This window comes from Nothobranchius furzeri, chromosome 12, assembly GCF_043380555.1.
Source record: "Nothobranchius furzeri strain GRZ-AD chromosome 12, NfurGRZ-RIMD1, whole genome shotgun sequence".
Lineage (NCBI taxonomy): Eukaryota > Metazoa > Chordata > Actinopteri > Cyprinodontiformes > Nothobranchiidae > Nothobranchius > Nothobranchius furzeri.
In genome coordinates this window covers 34,950,629-34,969,967 of record NC_091752.1, presented here as the reverse complement: position 1 = coordinate 34,969,967, position 19,339 = coordinate 34,950,629, and the positions used below count along the sequence as shown (strand labels likewise).

The 19,339-nt window shown below is 40.9% G+C and overlaps 1 protein-coding gene across 2 annotated transcripts in view; it reads right to left on the bottom strand.

Annotated features, from left to right (window-relative positions):
• dlg5a (discs, large homolog 5a (Drosophila)) overlaps positions 1 to 19,339 on the bottom strand; it is a 59,250-nt gene that overhangs the window by 31,673 nt on the left and 8,238 nt on the right. For both annotated transcript variants that reach the window (XM_015944930.3, XM_015944931.3), the window contains exons 2-3: positions 791 to 859; positions 11 to 185 (exon numbers count right to left, since the gene is read on the bottom strand). In XM_015944930.3, coding sequence (XP_015800416.3) covers positions 11 to 185; positions 791 to 859 — 244 coding nt within the window. The remainder of the gene's footprint in view (positions 1 to 10; positions 186 to 790; positions 860 to 19,339) is intronic.

Sequence of the window (19,339 nt, the reverse complement as noted above, 5' to 3'; positions counted from 1 at the left end):
ACATTTGCACCTGCAGTCATCGAAGGTGGTCCCAGGCGATGCCAAGGCCAGACGCTTGCGGAGCTCATCCCGCTCCCTGGTCACCTGGCGGAGCTGCAATAAGATGGTGTCCAGGTTGTCACTGGTGTGCCGGTTGTCATTAATGGCTGGGGGAGGGGAAGATGCTTCTCCATTAACAGGCGAACCTGTAAAAACGAGTGCGTTACTGAGAGCTTGAACAACACATTTTTAAAAATCTGTAGCACAAAAGGAACTTGCTGCTGTTTTCTAGGATTTTTCTTTTGATTGTAGCAAAAATAGAATATTAAATACATTGGTGAGTATTTTCCACTGTAGTAACAAGGTAATCCTTTCTTTATTGAGACTCTTTGACACTTTGCCAAGTAGTCAGATTGTATTAAAAACACATTTCTGATGGAGTCACATATTGGGTCGTTTTCTTCAAAAGAACACCCACGGCAGGAAGTCTTGGGGATTATATGCATCTTTGACTCAACTTTTGGACCTCACAGAGGTTTATGTAACACAGCTGAGTCATTTGGACCTTTGTCAAAGCTAGGGAAAGGCAAACATGGCTAACTTCCTTGAAGAATGAGAGAGAAATTGGCCAAGTGTTATTGCTCACAATGTGGGGCTTAAAGGCCAAATAAATCTCCGACTTCCTGTCCTCTGCATTCCAGTCAGTGTAAACATCTCATCACAAGTCAGAAATTTGCAAGGTAGACATCAGTTCAGCATTGCTATGGCATAGTTGAAGTGTGATGGCTGGGACTTTCATGTTTCTACATACCAACACTGCTGAGAGAGCTGCTGCTTTCCGAGTCAGATGGCATGGTGGACAGAACGCTGTATGTGGAACCTGCCAAGAGAAGGGATGCATTAAGAGGTCCAGCACTGACAGATCGGTCAGCCACTTATACACAAGCCTGAATTAATTGCCAGCACAGAGTGGAGAGGAATGACTATTACACCGTCAGCTCCATATTTCCCGCTCTGCCGTGTGATAAATGTGGTGCAGGCTTCACGCTCGGAATAATAACTTCAACACTCCTTCTTAGCGGCTCTATATTATCACTCCAGACTTCTGTTGTCATTAAACCTGCCTTCTCTCACTGTGCAGTCTGCCTTGCTTTGATGTATAGTCTCTGTACGTTTCTGCTACGCAGGCACAATGTCACAGCTGAAATGGGATTTTCCCTTTTTATGTCACGCGCAAGGAGGGAAAGGAAATGATTCTCGAACTGAATGGACGTACACACCGTTGAGCCGAGGGGGGTTGGTATTTTTCACCACAAATCAGAGATGAGACCACGCAGATCTCCATTATACTGCAGCGTCCCCCAGATCTAAAGGGTAACATGAAGCCAGCTGAGAGCACAAACACATTACTAAAGACATATATCTGACTTACGCTTACTGTCGACTGCATCTAACAGATGTTTTCTCATTCAGCAAACACTCATATTTTCCAACAGGTGACGTGGGGGTCTAACTTGTTTTCACTGGTGTTTTATATCAAAATGGCATGACTGTCGACAGCTGCAAGAGGCTTACGCTTCACTGTGTAGAAAAGGTCTCATACAGCTGAACGTTTAAGCAAGACACACTAAAATAAAACTAAATTACTCATATGAACTGAAATAAATATATTTTGTACTGCATTTCACAGAAATAATGCTTAGCATCTAAGTTTGTATTTTAAGTTGTATTTTACATTGTTACTAAACAGGTTTGATATTTTTAAGCTCATTTCTTTTTTTTTTTATCAGTTTTTTTGTTTATTTTTTGGAGAGCGTTAACAACTGAAAGCTAAATGCTGTCATTGTCTGGAAATTAGAAAAAGTATTTGACATTTTTTGTAATTTTACAAAACTTTTTATCGCAAATTCAAACAACCAGCTTTTCATTGTTAGAACGGCTATTATAAACAGATGGCTGTTGTGTTTTGACCAAAGGATGTTACCGAAAAGTCAATGAGGCCTACAAGTTTTATCTACCGATGAAAAGGAGGTGAACTTAAAGGTGTAGTATATAAGAATATAGTGAGAATTTTATAGTGAGAAAATCCCAAAAGACTCTTTTGGGATTTTCTTTATGCGGTAAAATATGATTATTAAACAACTAATCGATGACTAAAAAAGTTGTTAACTATTTTAATAATCGATTATAATCGATTAAATCGATTAGTTGTTTCAGCTCTACAAAAGAGTTTAATGTTTCAGTCATTTAGGAAGGAAGGTTCTACTGAAACATATTTCATATCCAGCTGGCTGCAGGGATTGTCAGTTTTTCTCCTTTCAAAATAAAGGAAGGAGGGACATAACCACTGTTTGCCACCAGTGAGTGTGGGGGTGCCGTGTCTCCTGTGAGCTAATACTGCAGCACCAACAATTATGATTTGACGACGGCCAAAAAAAAGCTCCAGAGCTGTTTAAAATGGTTGCAGTAACCAAATTTTACCACATGATGTCATTTTTACTTCATTTCTACATAATGCATCTTTAAGACATTCGCACACTGTCCACAGCAGCACTGTGGCATCTGTCTTTGCAATCAAATCATTTAGATTAATGTCAAAATAAATGGTCATCCAAATGCAGTCAGCTGAAAATTTGATGTTAATTAGTTAAGTGTCTGGACCTTTACAGTTGCTGAAAAATAAAAATAAAACAAATATAAAACACTATACAGGTGCTGGCCAGTAAATTAGAATATCATCAAAAGGTTGAAAATATTTCAGTAATTCCATTCAAAACGTGAAACTTGTACATTATATTCATGCAATGCACACAGACCAATGTATTTCCAATGTTCATTACATTTAAATTTGATATTCATAAGTGACAACTAATGAAAACTCCAAATTTGGTATCTCAAAAAATTAGAATATTCTGAAAAGGCTGAATATAGAAGACACCTGCTGCCACTCTAATCAGCTGATTTACTCAAAACACCTGCAAAGGCCTTTAAAAGGTCCCTCAGTCTTGTTTTGAAGGCACCACAATCATGGGGAAGACTTCTGACTTAACAGCTGTCCAAAAGACAATCATTGACACCTTGCACAAGGAGGGCAAGACACAAAAGGTGATTGCTAAAGAAGCTGGCTGTTCGCAGAGCTCTGTGTCCAAGCACATTAACAGACAGGCGAAGGGACGGAAAAAATGTGGTAGAAAAAAGTGTACAAGCTCTAGGGATAACCGCACCCTGCAGAGAATTGTGACGACAAACCCATTCAAAAATGTGGGGGAGATCCACAAAGAGTGGACTGCAGCTGGAGTCAGCGCTTCAAGAACCACCACGAGGAGACTCATGAAAGACATGGGATTCAGGTGTCGCATTCCGTGTGTCAAGCCACTCTTGAACAAGAAACAGCGCAAGAAGCGTCTCGCCTGGGCCAAGGACAAAAAGGACTGGACTGATGCGGAGTGGTCCAAAGTTATGTTTTCTGATGAAAGCAAGTTCTGCATTTCCTTTGGAAATCAAGGACCCAGAGTCTGGAGGAAGAGCGGAGAAGCACAGAATCCACGTTGCATGAGGTCCAGTGTAAAGTTTCCACCGTCAGTGATGGTGTGGGGTGCCATGTCATCTGCCGGTGTTGGCCCACTCTGTTTCCTGAGGTCCAGGGTCAATGCAGCCGTCTACCAGGAAGTTTTAGAGCACTTCATGCTTCCTGCTGCTGACCAACTTTATGGGGATGCAGACTTCACCTTTCAACAGGACTTGGCACCTGCACACAGTGCCAAAACCACCAGCACCTGGTTCAAGGACCATGGTATCCCTGTCCTTGATTGGCCAGCAAACTCGCCTGACCTTAACCCCATAGAAAATCTATGGGGTATTGTGAAGCGGAGGATGCAATACGCTAGACCCAACAATGCAGAGGAGCTGAAGACGACTATCAGAGCAACCTGGGCTCTCATAACACCTGAGCAGTGCCACAGACTGATCGAGTCCATGCCACGCCGCATTACTGCAGTTATTGAGGCAAAAGGAGCCCCGACTAAGTATTGAGTGCTATACATGCACATTCTTTTCATGTTCATTCTTTTCAGTTGGCCAACATTAGAGAAACAAACATTTTTTCATTGGCCTTTAGAATATTCTAATTTTCTGAGATACCAGATTTGATGTTTTCATTGGTTGTCACCTATAAATATCAAAATTAAACGTAATAAACATCGGAAATACATTGGTCTGTGTGCATTGCATGAATATAATGTACAAGTTTCACGTTTTGAATGGAATTACTGAAATATTTTCAACCTTTTGATGATATTCTAATTTACTGGCCAGCACCTGTATATACACTATGTTTCTATTAATATAATCTAACAAGAATCTTGCTAAGGTTTTGCACTAAACTAAAACTTAGAGGGACTGCATGCTATCAGAAAATGTAACTAGTCAAGATCTGAAAAATGCTATGAAAGTGGACGTTGCCAGGAGGCACAGAGTGGCATGGCCAAGTGTGGGGATTTTCCATCCTGGGAGGGCGGGGGAGGAGACTGTACCGATGACGTGAACTTGTACGAGCCCCAGTCAATCACAAGTTTAAAATGCAGTAGCTGCTGTTCTGCCACAGGGGGCAGCACTAAGATGTTTTTAGACCTAGATTCTTGATTTAATCAAGTTTACACGAACATGTCAAAAATGCACGGAAACAGAAAGATTGCATTTGTAAAGACCCAGATATACAGTTTATAAGCAAAAAAAAGTCATTTTGGGGTTCAGTTACTCTTTAACGTTATTTTTAAGTAAATGAATGGTTTCCAACAATGTCAGCAGCAAGCCCATAATAGATTGACAGCAGCAGCTCTGGACTTCCATTTCTGTCCTCCCTACTGGCTTTAGCTCCTGCTCTCCTGTGTGAAGAGGCCAAGCCTAATTAACTATGAGCTCTGTGCAAATGAGCCCCTCCATCTTAAGTCCAGCAGAGAGAGAAAAATAGACAAGAGGAGAAACATGGAGAAGGCATGGTCAAGAAGAGAGCAGATGATAGGAGATGGCTTCACCAAGTCACAAAAGAGATATGGAGTGAGAGGCGAAGGAGGAGAGAGACTGGAAAAAAAGAGGTGCAGAGTGGAAAAAGCTTTTAATTTGTTCTGACATTCCTTGTCTAGCGCTCCACACTTCTTCTCTGCAGCGTGCTTAGAGCGTAATGCTTTGATTTCATATTGTTCCAGAAGACACTACGAGAACCACTGTGGAGACCCACGGCATTAATTCTCTACAATCAGCACGTCTATGCACAAACGTAAAAGCTCTCACTCGTTTCCTTGGTGGTGTTCAACCGCAACAACTCACTCATTGAACCTAGTGTGTTACTGACAATATTTAGTAAAAGATGTTAGCCACGGAGAGCTAATGTGTCAGCTCAGTTTTTGGACTTGTCTGTTTAAAATACCCTTCAGACTAGGGATGTAAGAAAATATTGGTATGGCTATATGTTGCGAACTTGCGGTATTTATTCCTGGGATATATCGAAAATCAAAAGCCGTGTATCTAATTTTTGGAAGAACGTACATGCAAACATTTGTGTCTTTTCTTTTCTTTTGGAGCAATTCAGACGTCGACCGCTAGTTGGTAGTGGTATGCAATGGGTTTTGTTTCCACCACTGAATTGTAAATCTTTCTATTATGGTTCAGATACCTCATGTTAAACATGTTGGGCATCAGTTTGGACTGTTTATTGAATTTTCCTAAAATAATTTCAGTCTAAAAAATAAATCGCTAACATCGTCTGGCTGAATGTATTGCAATATACAGTAGGGCAAAAAAGTATTTAGTCAGCCACCGATTGTGCAAGTTCTCCCACTTAAAATGATGACAGAGGTCAGTAATTTTCATCATAGGTACACCTCTACTGTGAGAGACAGAATGTGAAAAAAAATCCATGAATTCACATGGTAGGATTTTTAAAGAATTTATTTGTAAATCAGGGTGGAAAATAAGTATTTGGTCAATAACAAAAATTCAACTCAATACTTTGTAACATAACCTTTGTTGGCAATAACAGAGGTCAAACGATTACTATAGGTCTTTACCAGGTTTGCACACACAGTAGCTGGTATTTTGGCCCATTCCTCCATGCAGATCTTCTCGAGAGCAGTGATGTTTTGGGGCTGTCGCCGAGCAACACGGACTTTCAACTCCCTCCACAGATTTTCTATGGGGTTGAGGTCTGGAGACTGGCTAGGCCACTCCAGGACTTTCAAATGCTTCTTACGGAGCCACTCCTTTGTTGCCCGGGCGATGTGTTTGGGATCATTGTCGTGTTGGAAGACCCAGCCACGCTTCATCTTCAAAGCTCTCACTGATGGAAGGAGGTTTTGGCTCAGAATCTCACGATACATGGCCCCATTCATTCTGTCCTTAACACGGATCAGTCGTCCTGTCCCCTTAGCAGAAAAACAGCCCCAAAGCATGATGTTCCCACCCCCATGCTTCACAGTAGGTATGGTGTTTTTGGGATGCAACTCAGTATTCTTCTTCCTCCAAACACGATGAATTGAGTTTATACCAAAAAGTTCTACTTTGGTTTAATCTGACCACATGACATTCTCCCAATCCTCTGCTGTATCATCCATGTGCTCTCTGGCAAACTTCAGACGGGCCTGGACATGCACTGGCTTCAGCAGCGGAACACGTCTGGCACTGCAGGATTTGATTCCCTGCCGTTGTAGTGTGTTACTGATGGTGACCTTTGTTACTGTGGTCCCAGCTCTCTGCAGGTCATTCACCAGGTCCCCCCGTGTGGTTCTGGGATTCTTGCTCACCGTTCTCATGATCATTTTGACCCCACAGGATGAGATCTTGCGTGGAGCCCCAGATCGAGGGAGATTATCAGTGGTCTTGTATGTCTTCCGTTTTCTGATAATTGCTCCCACAGTTGATTTTTTCACACCAAGCTGCTTGCCTATTGTAGATTCAATCTTCCTAGTCTGGTGCAGGTCTACAATTCTTTTCCTGGTGTCCTTCGAAAGCTCTTTGGTCTTGACCATAGTGGAGTTTGGAGTCTGACTGTTTGAGGCTGTGGACAGGTGTATTTTATACAGATAATGTGTTCAAACAGGTGCCATTAATACAGGTAACGAGTGGAGGACAGAAAAGCTTCTTAAAGAAGATGTTACAGGTCTGTGAGAGCCAGAGATTTTCCTTGTTTGAAGTGACCAAATACTTATTTTCCACCCTGATTTACAAATAATTTCTTTAAAAATCCTGCCATGTGAATTCATGGATTTTTTTTCACAATCTGTCTCTCACAGTTGAAGTGTATCTATGATGAAAATTACTGACCCCTGTCTTCATTTTAAGTAGGAGAACTTGCACAATCGGTGGCTGACTAAATACTTTTTTGCCCCACGATATCGTATTGTCTCCCCTGCATCGAGGTGCGTATCGTATGGCCAGAATTTCACCAATCCACATCCCTACTTCAGACAGGGATGGTGGATCTCTCATACAGAACACTTCTATGGGCAACCCAGTGGCAAAGTGATGAGAGCACATGGGCTAAAATGTCCCTAGCAGATGAGACCGTAGATTCAGCGTTATCCTTCTCCCTGATAAATCTATAATTACATACCTTCTTTAATGTCGGATTATGTGATTAGAAAGAAAAACACTCCAATAAATTAAAATCCCAGTAATCTCTTTTACCTAAACTCCCAGAGAGGAGGCTGTTCTGGGACAATCCTCGTAGAACAATCTGATTTTGCTGCAACGACAAATGTGTGCAGCACAATCTCCATATTTAGATGAGTGTACTGACTGATAAAACAACCCAGGAGGCACACAGGGAATGCTGTATAGACTGTGTGTCAGACACGCCGGCTCTTAACGATCAACGATGAGTTAGTGGCAAGAGCTTTTTATTATCTATACTAATTAGAACCAGCCACAAACCGTGAGGATGATCATTTGTAAGCATGTTCACAGCATCAATAAAATGGACATATATTAGGCAAGTATGGCTCTGATGCACCACATAGTGAATTTACAAATTTTAATCTAAACAGGCAAACAATACAAACCCAATGCTGAAGTTAAATTAACACATTGTGGCAAGTTTCATCATTAAGATATTGTAAGTGATTACAGACCTCCATCTAGAGATTTCCTCTGAAGTAGGGTGGGGCGATAGACTTAAATCAGTATCACGATATATTGAGGAGTTCACCTCGATATTGACTATGTTTACATGCCGCCAATATCCGGGTTATGATCGGGTTAAGGTCGGTATTCGGGTTTCTGAGTTGATCAGAATAACCCGTTTACAAGTATAAATAGAAAGAGTTACCCCTAACTTGCATAACCCGATTTAAATGCGGACGTTGGGGTAGCGTCAGAACGTGTGGACTACGTCCAGATGCAATATGCGTCATTTCTGGTTCTTCTTGTTCCGGTATCCGTGAAAACAACATGTTTCCCAGTTCGGAAGAGATAGCGACCGTGTTTGTTTGCGCTTTAGTGCTGCTCCCAACTTGTTGTTTACTTCCGGTGTTCTGGCGCATACAAGACGTCTCGCTACTCACAAGACCAAGATTCCTTGCGAACAGAGCATGCGCAGAACACACGCTTTGATGGGGATCTCTCGATATGCGTTTACACGACCAAACATTCGGGTTAGAAAAGGGTTACCCCAGGTGTAGTAACCGGGTTTTTAAAACCCGGTTGTGAGCATATCAGGGTTTTTGGCTGTGTTTACATGGCCGTGCGGAACCGGGTTTTTGTGAATATTCGGGTTTTAAAAGGGTTACTGGCTGCATGTAAACGCACTCAATGATAAATGAACGATAACTACAGGTATGTGCAGAGACAAAGTTGCCCACTAGATGGGGCTGTCACGTGTATTATGTTGAGTCACATTTTTACGTGACTCAAGGTGGTACAGCTTCGTAAAGGGGCATGAATGTTGTCAACCTACACACATCTTTTCTTTTTTCATTATCAAATCTATTGACATGAGAAAAATTATCTCGATAAAAGTCAGAAATTTCGATAACAATAAATTTTTGATTTATTGCCCAGCCCTACTCGGAAGGTGAGAAATATCTCATCATGGCCCTGGGGATATGGTAACAAAGGCCTGTTGCGGAGATGTAAATAGGTCAGAGGAGAGCTTTCCTACACCGATGAGGTTCTACTTCCCCCACTCCTCCGCCTGCTTCCCTTCACAATCAAGCCATGCACTAAGCTACCAACAGTTCCTTCAGACAACCAGATTATATTCTCCAGCACATAAAGCATGATGACACACGTTGCCATGGAGAATCTGGATGGGAGGAATAGTGAATTCTGCAGCGAGTAGGAAAAGAAGAGCTTCAGGGCTGCGGCTAGAAGAGGAGAGCCATATCAGAATCAGATGCAAAGTCTCGCTCCCTTTTCTATTGAAGGGTGACTTCAAATTATTCTTGTTTTCTTTATCTTCAAATAATGAAGGACTCTCAAATGTAAAAATGCACATGGTCATGACTGCAAATGGATCTTAGCTGATGCTTTTCACGCAGTGCATGTTTGTAAGTCTTGAAACATCTGTTCCTTTCTTAAAGCCACCTCAGATCAAATTTTATGAACTAAGCAAAGAGCATAAAAGAGAAGATGCCTTGCAAATGAATGCTGTGTACTGTTTATTAGTCACCATGAGGTTTTTTCACCATCAGTGATCAACAACATCTTGACAAAAATAAATAAATAAAAGCCACACACCGTATACTAACAAGAGTCCAAATCCTCCCTCAGCTTGTTCTTTTTTATGTCGTCGCCTTCACAGCTTTTACACTACAGAGGCGTAAATAATAACACTACTGCTGCTGAACACTCATTTTATAGTGTACTTAAGTAAGGCTAAAGGACGAGGCAGCATTAAACCGGAGAGCAGAGAGAGTTTACACCAACATCCCCGACCACTAAATCCTGAGTCAAATGCTTTAGATGATGACGACTATTTAAATTAGTGACATTTCAGTCCCACAAATGTGTCTTAGTACTGCTTCATTTTCCTTCACATCTGGATATTAACAGAAACAGAGGTCCAAAGCACTCCCTTATCCCCTATTTTTCATTTATAATCTGTCACTCTGTACAACTGAGATTAATCTTGTACAAGCAAACGGCACACAAAGCTTCAAGTACACACCACATCGTAACCCGACTGGACTCAGGAACTGACCCGGGCCCGTTTTATAATCTTTGCACCTTTGTTGCTCTTGAGTTTCCGTGTTCAAGAAGGGCTTTCCAACAACACTACGCGTGGGTTAAGGCAACTCACTTCAGTGTTGTTGGTTTTTTTCATTTCTCATATAATAATAAATAATAATTCACATTTTCATTTTCATTCATTTTTCATTAATATTAGTCTAACCTTTAAGGACCTGTGGTGCCACATCCCATTTCAAACATCTGCTTATTTGCTTCTTGAGTCAAATATTCAAGTTTAAAAACCCCAAGTGACATTCTATCCATACATATCGAAAACTACTTTACTTCTTTAATTTTTTTTCTATATTTTGATGTATTTATTCCAATCTGTTCCATCTCAAAAGGGTTTGGGTTCTAAGGGGTTAAACAAGCTGACGTGTGTGTCCAGAAACATATTAATGTCACAATTGAACAATTTAACTTAAAGTAGGAACATTTTACCTGCCTCTGTGACCCGCAGAGGTGCTCAGAGCTGCTCTCCACAGCTCCTCAGGGCTCTGACAGTGAGCTGCACTGATCATGGTGTACAAGTGTGAGATAATGCTCAGATTTTCTGATTGGAAAATGTTATCGATTGATTTTCTTACCTCTGCGATGTTCTCAGTTTAAAATGTCTGTTCACCTGCATGTGTTGGGGTAATCAGTCTATCACAATGAAAAAATTTATGAGTTAATGCAACTCCTGCCTATGTTTAACTTTTTTGCCTTCTTGTGAAGATAGCGCGGCAGCCCTTCACACAACAGGAGTGTATCACTTTCTGCAGGTTGATAAGCTCACAACAACACAAAGCAACCAATGCTTCCATTGTTTATACACTCAGCTATCCCATAATGCAACACGCTACAGCCACCCCATACATCATCTGACAAAGACCGATACTAAAACACATATATAGGACTCCAAGAAGCAGGAACTATCCAGGATATTCAGGGTGCCCAACTCACATCACAGCTTGGGTCATTCCCACTGTTTTCACTCAGATCCAGATTGCATCAGTATATATAAAGCAAGTATTATACTGATGACTGGAACACGAGGCCACCTGTCCTAGATGAACCTCCCATATTTTTGGATCTGTTTAGATACTTTCATACACAAGAGTAAAAACTCCCAGCAGACCTGTCAGATCATTTATGCAGCACAGAAACTGCAGAAAGACCCCTGGTCTTATCCAGTATTACCCATTTTATCTATGCAAAGAACACTAGCTCAGCATAAATGTGGCATGATTTTCCTATGAACAGCTTGCCATTGCCGTGGGTTGGATCCAAGATAAAAAAGGAGGAAGATGTCCCCAAAAGGCTCTGCATTATACTGCAGCTAGCACAAATATTAGCCCAAATGTAGCCACAAAAGTCTGTCTATGTGAAAAGGAATGAATGAATGCTGCAAATCAGTTCTTTAGTGCTGACGAGTCACTGGTGAAAGGCTTTTTTTTATTATTAATATCATTTAGTATCAGCTGAAAACCTTGAGCTTAATATTTAATTACAAATCATTTTGACATTCTTGTCATGTTTAACCACAGAGAAGAGTTTGGTAATCTAGAGAGCATTTTATGTGTCTGAATAATTTAATAAATCAGACAGTATTTAAATTTTAAAAGGTCACAAGGACATAGTAATTTATATTAAATTATTACTCACAAATATGACTAATGCAACAACTATACATTTTCTAATTTTGGTGAGAATAATTAGAATGAAAGCTAAAGTGTTGAGGAAATTCAGCAAAAAAGCCTTCATATGAAGAGATTGTTCACTTTTAACCCAGTGCTAAGGAACACACAATACCTGGACAAGTTCAAACGTACCAGACTTACTTCATTTGAGAGCAGATGGTCATTCTCTAAAATAGCCAATGAAATGTTTTCTAGAACAAAAAAAAAATACTAAAAACAAAACAGGGAAGTAAAATTGTAAGAATCTTGAGTTTTCCTGATATTTTCTTGTTGAGGACAGCTTTCGAAATACATTTGTCAATGAGATCAGGTTGATGGGAACAATAGGTTTCATCACTAACTGGTGAAACCAAGAGAACAAGAAAAATGGGTTGGATGTTGTTCTGAAAAGAAACGAAGCTGGATGAGACTCATTTATGAGATTATTATGCATTAAGTGATCTAGAATAGAGTGATACTAACTCTTCTTTCCTATTGAAAGATACTGATTTACAAGAAAGTCAGTAACTCCTCAGAACAGTTTCAAAGTTCAGAGAACATAGAAAACTGGTGGTTTGTGATGAACTTGAGTTCTAAGAGAGAATTCTTGTTGCTTTAATTCAAAAGAAAAAAAAAAACAAGCCTAGTCATTTCCACAGAAGACCTCATAATGCACAAAATCCACTGAATTTCTAACTGCATGGAAAATAGAAGCTAAGTATGTGTATGCTCCAATAAGTTGTTACATTACAATAAAATAAAGTTATTATTTTAAATGGCATTTGCAGAGGTTACCTTTCTTACCATAAAATCACTAAAGCGTAAACAATAATTAATTATAACACCTTGTATTTTTATATAATCAGATAAAGGATTTAAATTAGAGTCAATGAGTAAAAGAAACTAACGAAATGTCACTAATTTGAAATGTAATTAGCTGGAATCCAATCTTTGTTATGGGGTGGGACTCTTTTAGCTCTGCACAATATATCGAAAAATTATCGTCATCGCGATAACAGGACGTGCGATAGGCCCATCGCAAAGCACGTCAAAAACGGTGATAAATGTTTGGTTCAATCGTTTCCATCCGTGTCATACATCAACTTTTTGTAAACCAGCTCTGTTTTTTACGTGGAAGTATTATTTGACCAATCAAATGTAGCCCTTCTGATATGCGGCCAATCAGATGGGTCCGTTCACGTAATACACCCGCCCCCTACGTAGACCCTCAGGATGGAAAGCAACACCCGAAATGAGTTAGCGGTGCTGTTCCCTTGTTTGTCATGCTGGCTCAGCGCAATGAACGCACTTTGTGCTGATGTTTCTGGAATCAGCGTTGCTTTCAAACGTGAACGTGAGTCCGCTCGGTGTCGTTAAGAGGCTGATAATAATCGGGCTGACTCCGACACGTCCCGGTGAACCAACCCACCTACCTCCATGTCGCTAGTGTTCCACCTGGTGGTGATGTTAGCCCCAGGCTCCGGTTAGCTTCCAGCTAAAAGGCTACAGCACTCTCCTCCCAGTCCCACCCTGCTAAAGAGGGCCTGGAAAAGTTCCCCCACACATCAAAGACATTTTTCATTTATGAGCTTTTATTACCTTGTTAATCAGGATAGTTGATTTGCTGCTGCACATAAACTGTCAGTCAGAAGCTCTGCTAGCCGGTTATCTTAGAGGAGCTAGTTCAATTTGTTAGCTTGTTATCAGAATCATAGTTGCAGTTTCATCATCTGAGCTGCTTTTTAAGATCTAGGTAAACTTGTTCAATTTGGGGTTAAAAACAAACGTTTTCACATATTTTCCATGTAGTTTTTATTGCCAGTTCCTCTTCTGAAAGGTAGACAATTGTGTTTCTCTTTCCCTCAGAAAATCTTAATATTCTCCTAGTTTGGGCCAGCACAGTTCACTTCCCAATTACAGCAACAGCCTTATATAATAACCACATAAGTGGAGAAAATGTTCAGTAGCAATGAGAGAATTTGCTGTTGCATTTAAGTGATGTTAACTATTATTTAACATTTAAACTTATTTTCAGATTTTTTTTTTATTTATTCAAAAAACCCTGGTATGGGATGTTTTTCTGTATTTGAAGCATCAGAAAAAATTTTATGGTGGTGGTGATGTTTTAAAGTCACTGAGAAGCTGCATGCATGCAGTTTGTTGTTTTGCTGCTAATACAGTAGCAGGTGCAGCTGCATATTTTTGCAATAAAAATGTTATGTTGTAATGAAATTCATGCATTAGTTTTTGTTTGCTTTGAACCCAGAGCAGACGTCACACGCCAGACAACATCAACACTGCATACTTTAGTATTTGTTCATTTATCGTGAGTAACATCGATATCGCAATATTAAGCACTGTTATCGAATATCGCAGGTTTTCCTAATATCGTGTAGCCCTAGACTCTTTAGTCTCTTTGTGATTCAATTAAGTTTCTGATTCACTGGGATGCAAAGTCATTATTAAACAATTGCCAAGGCATCTTAATTCATCCTTCTACCCCGACTGCAATTGCCTTTATTTAGAACAAAAATGTGAAGAGCCTTACCCCGGGTTTCCACAGGAGCCGTCAGCAGCACGTTACTGCAGCAGCACGTCTTGCTCGTGTAAACTGCTGCTTGGCCCTTCCCACGAGACGCGAAGCAGCAGGGGAGCAGCTGTCACAGACCGAGCACGAAGTCACACGAGTGACTTCGTCAGTAAACACAACAACAAGCAGGAGAAAACTTCAACATGGCTCCAAAATGTTTGTGTTTTATGTTCTGTCCGTTTTATAATCGCCAATACGGACCTGAAAAACAAAGGAGACCGCTAGCTAGGTGATAACTTCTCACGGGGCTGCACAGTTAGTAACTTTTTTTAAAGTAAAGCAACCGGAAGGCAGTACGTTCTTTATTCTGAAAATCTCAGGAGCTTCTCTCTGTTTCCGCGTCCGATTTCCTGTCTTTCCTTCCCCAAAAATGTCGAACTTGACCCGTTTCAGAGGCGTCGCGCGTAGAAAATAGAACCGGTGCGTAAAGGCCACGACATGCTGCTCCCGAGACGCGGCTGACTCGCGCTGCTGACGGCTCCAGTGGAAAAGGTTCTGTTGACCACAGCGGTTCCTATCAGCAGCTATGACGTGCTGCTGCAGTAACGTGCTGCTGACGGCTCCTGTGGAAAGCCGGGGTCAGACCTCTCACTTTAACAACACTGGTTATGCTGTTAATAAATGAGTAGAAATCACAAAGTTTTGTACTGGTGTGTTCTTTTAAAAGGCAGAAATTCACCTCTAGTCTCAAAGGATTAGCCCAATTTGCTTATTTTCATTTCATTTATACATTAATTTCATTTAATTGCAGTTAAAATATAGTTTAGTTCCAAAGATATAAGCAAAGCCACCAGTTTATACAGGCAGACAGGACCTGTCTGTGATAAAGGCTTCTTTGGCTACCAATCTGCTCAAACGTGCACTACAAATGTTTGGTGCCAATTTATATGGCTTTGACTAACCAGGAACCAGCTTTATTGTTCCCATTCCAGCAAATCACCGAGTTCAATCGGTGTTTGTCAGACACGTGACCTGCAAGTCAACCACACCCGCAGCACTATTTTAGGTTTATGACTCGCATTGCTAGGGGAAGCCACAGCTGTTGAATCAAAAAGATGGATAAAATAACACAAATTAAGCATCCCTTACAGGGTTAAACTTGAGAAAGAGGCTAGGTATTGGTGTTTTAAAAACTCTCTACTGCCAACACTGTAGATCTCTACGACCTCAAAGGAAACAAATGGAGCTCAGACGTTTCATTACTGCCAAAAATGTGTCACTTGAGTAAGCGTAGCACTACTTCAACATGTTTAATCAAATAAAAATAAAAAGTAGTGGTTCAAAAACCTTACTCCACTAACAGAGACACTGTGCCAGGTTTTTCTTTTTTCATGGGTTCCAACTAGGGCTGGGCAATAAATCGAAAATTTATCGTTATCAAAATTTCTGACTCTTATCAAGGAAATTTTTCCCATGTCAATAGATTAGATAATAATAAAAAAGAAAAGATGTGTGTAGGTTAGCAAAGTTCAGGGGTCTCATTTATCAAACATTGCGTAGAATCCTTACTAAAACCATACTTAAGCTCAGCAAAAAATGTACTTAAGCCAAGTAGGTTTGTGATCTATCAAACATGGAGTACGCACAGCTGCACGCAATCTCCGCTTCATAAATCGGAGACTAGGGATGCACCGATGGATCGGCATTTGATCGTAATCGGCCGATAGCGCCCCTATCGGTTTTGATCGGAATTTTCAAAATAGATCAAAGCAAACCGATCAGGTAGGGTTGTCACGGTAACCAGTGTAGCGTAAACCTCAGTAAAAAAAAAAAAGTTGACAATAATAATAACCGTCTTGTTTTTTAAAAAACTATACTATCTTGGTGGGTTTACCGTGGCTGCGGTGTAGGCGCGGTGACCCTTACCAGCCACCGTATCATCGGCTGAAGTTGCCGGCGGCACATGCGCACTTTGTTGTTTACAACAAAACTTTCTTGAAGCTAAAGCTGAAATAATGGTCAAAGGAGGAGACGGCAGCGCTCAGAACATTTATTATCCCTCAAAGAAGACAAAGTGGGAAGTACGGGCATGTTTTAGATATCTGAAGAATGCCGAGGGAGTTTATAGAAGACGGACGGACGGCTATCCTGTTTGCAGCGCGAGCAGAAAAAGTGTCTGTGAAAGGCAGCAACGCTTCAAATCTCATGACACATCTGATGACCATCACCCACAACTCTACAGTCAACGCAAGGCAAGCTAACGTTAGCGTTTTAGCTAAAATGCGTGATCCGAGGCTTTGGGTTGAGGGAGAATGCAACAAGTCGCTCTATAAAGCAGCCGCAGCGCCGCTACCTGCATATAAACCGTGTCGCGGACACCTCCATATTGAAATGACGCTATGCATTACGGGGCTCCCAGGGGCAGATAAGAGTTGGTCTCTCTCCGAGAATAATTATGAATTTAACAATGATTACTGCCTGATGACATTTTCCCACATCTGCAAAGCTCACTGGAAGGACACAAACCGAGGACAATACTTTCCTGATATAGGGTTTATTACTCAAGTAAGGGTAAAAAAGTATCTGATTAGAAGGCTACTGGAGTACTGAGTATCATCTGGTCTAATATATTTAAAATGATGACATCAAACAGACATAAAATAAGAAGTTATGGACAAATATTGGTATTTTAAAGGCTAAAGGGGAAAAATGTAAACAAATAAACAACATAATTACAAAATAACTAATTTTAGGCTAAATTTAGACACAAACTGAGGACAATATTTCCTGACATACAGGGTTTATTTAGTTGTGTAAAAATGTAGCACGTTTAAAAAAAATACCGCGATAATACCGAAAACCTTGGTAATTTTGGTCACAATAACCGTGAGGTTAAATTTTCACACCGTGACAGCCCTAATACAGACTATTTTAGATTAGGTTACATTTCCTTTATTCCCAAATTATGTAGTTTGTAGCACTCATTATAATGTTGTCGAAAATTTCTGGTCAATCCACGTGATCGGTATCGGTGATCAGCATTCTTTGATATCGGTATCGGTGATCGGCAGCAAAAAACCTGATCGGTGCATCCCTATCGGAGACTAACGAGAATTTTTCTCAGCTGCATTTCAGTCACATCCCACCCTCACCACGCCCACTTACTGCCATAAATAGTCAATGCAAAGTGCCTTGTGGATCTCATGTATATACATAAGCCGGCTGTTGCAGCACTGACGATGGTGACCGTAGATCAAGGCAGATCAAGGAAGCGCAATTTCACAGAAGCAGAAATTGAGGTACCTGTGGGCGAGGTGGAGAAATGAAAGGAAGTGCTTTTTGGAGGTCACAGCAGTGGCATAACAAATAAGAGAAAATCATCAGAGTGACACAGCATTGCTGAAGCCGTCAATGTTGTGAGTTCTTCAGAGAGATCTGTGGTCAATATAAAAAAGATGGTCCGATCAGGATTCGATCCCCAGACTCCCGGGTGAGAGTCATGCATGATAACCAGTCAGCCAAACGGAGATCTCCCATGTCCAAGTAGCCAGGGCGCATGATCAATCGGGTCACAGTGACAGGAGGCTCATACTGTCACAGATGCATGACATTCTGTCTCAATCTGCCCCCTGCTGATATTCTGCATTCCATATTCTGCATTTCAGGCTGTGCATGTGCGTGTGTGCATGCGTGCATGCGTGAGTGCGCGCGCGTGTGTGTGTGTGTGCATGTGGGAGGGCTTGTTCTGTGTGCGCACGAAGCGGTACAAGTGATAATGCTGCTGGAATTCATCATTTTATCCTTCTCAGCAGCAGCACTGCAGGTGCTCTCCATGTCCAAAATGTGCGTAAGCCAGGACCTTTGTCAACTTAAAGTTGCGCACATTTTTCCGCTAAGTTTTCTTTCAGAAATCCCAAAGTTTGCGTGGAAAGTTGCTTACGCAGTTTTCCGACCCCGTTTTGTGCATAAGCAAGCTTGATAAATGAGGCCCCTGGTCCCTTTAAGAAGCTGTACCACCTTGAGTCACGTAAAAATGTGACTCAGCGTAATACATGTGACAGCTCCATCTAGTGGACAACTTTTGTTTCCGCGCATACCTGTAGTTATCGTCCATTTATCGTTATCGAGGTGAAATCCTCAATATATCATGATATTGATTTTAGGCCATATCACCCAGCCCTAGTTTCAACAAAACAAGTTATAATCAACCTAATTATTATTATTACTGTGCTCTCCATAGCTGTTCAGCAGGCTGACAGTGAGCTATGCTGATCATGGAGCCCAAATCTGAAATAATGCTCAGATGTTCTGATGGGAATCTTTTCTTGATTAATTTTGTTACCTTCATGATTCCGTGTCTTCTGATGGAAACACTTTTTAACTGCATTTTAGATATTAAATCATGGATGACTGAAAACTTTCTCCAGCTCAACCAAGGCAAAACTGAAGTTTTAGTCATTGGTCCTGAGGCCCAGAGAGAGAAACATTTACCTAAACTACAATAAATGTCTTTTTATCCATCACTACACGTGAAGAATCTGGGTGTCATTTTAGAGTCTGAGCTGACTTTTATTCCCCACATTAAAAACATCACAAAAATAGGTTTTTACCATCTTAAGAATATCGCCAGAGTCCGCCCCATTCTCTCCCGGGCCAATATGGAGACGCTGATGCATGCTTTTATAACCAGTAGAATTGATTACTGCAATGCCCTGCTTTCTGGTCTTCCCAAAAAGAGCATCTCAGGTTTACAACTTTTACAAAACTCAGCAGCACGTGTCCTGATGAAGACCAGGAAGCGGGAGCACATCACTCCGGTTTTAAAATCACTGCACTGGCTCCCCGTATGTTTCAGGATCGATTTTAAGGTTCTTTTAATGGTTTTTAAGTGTCTTAATTGTCTTGGGCCTTCTTATCTTTGAGAAATGCTTTTACTATATAAACCCTC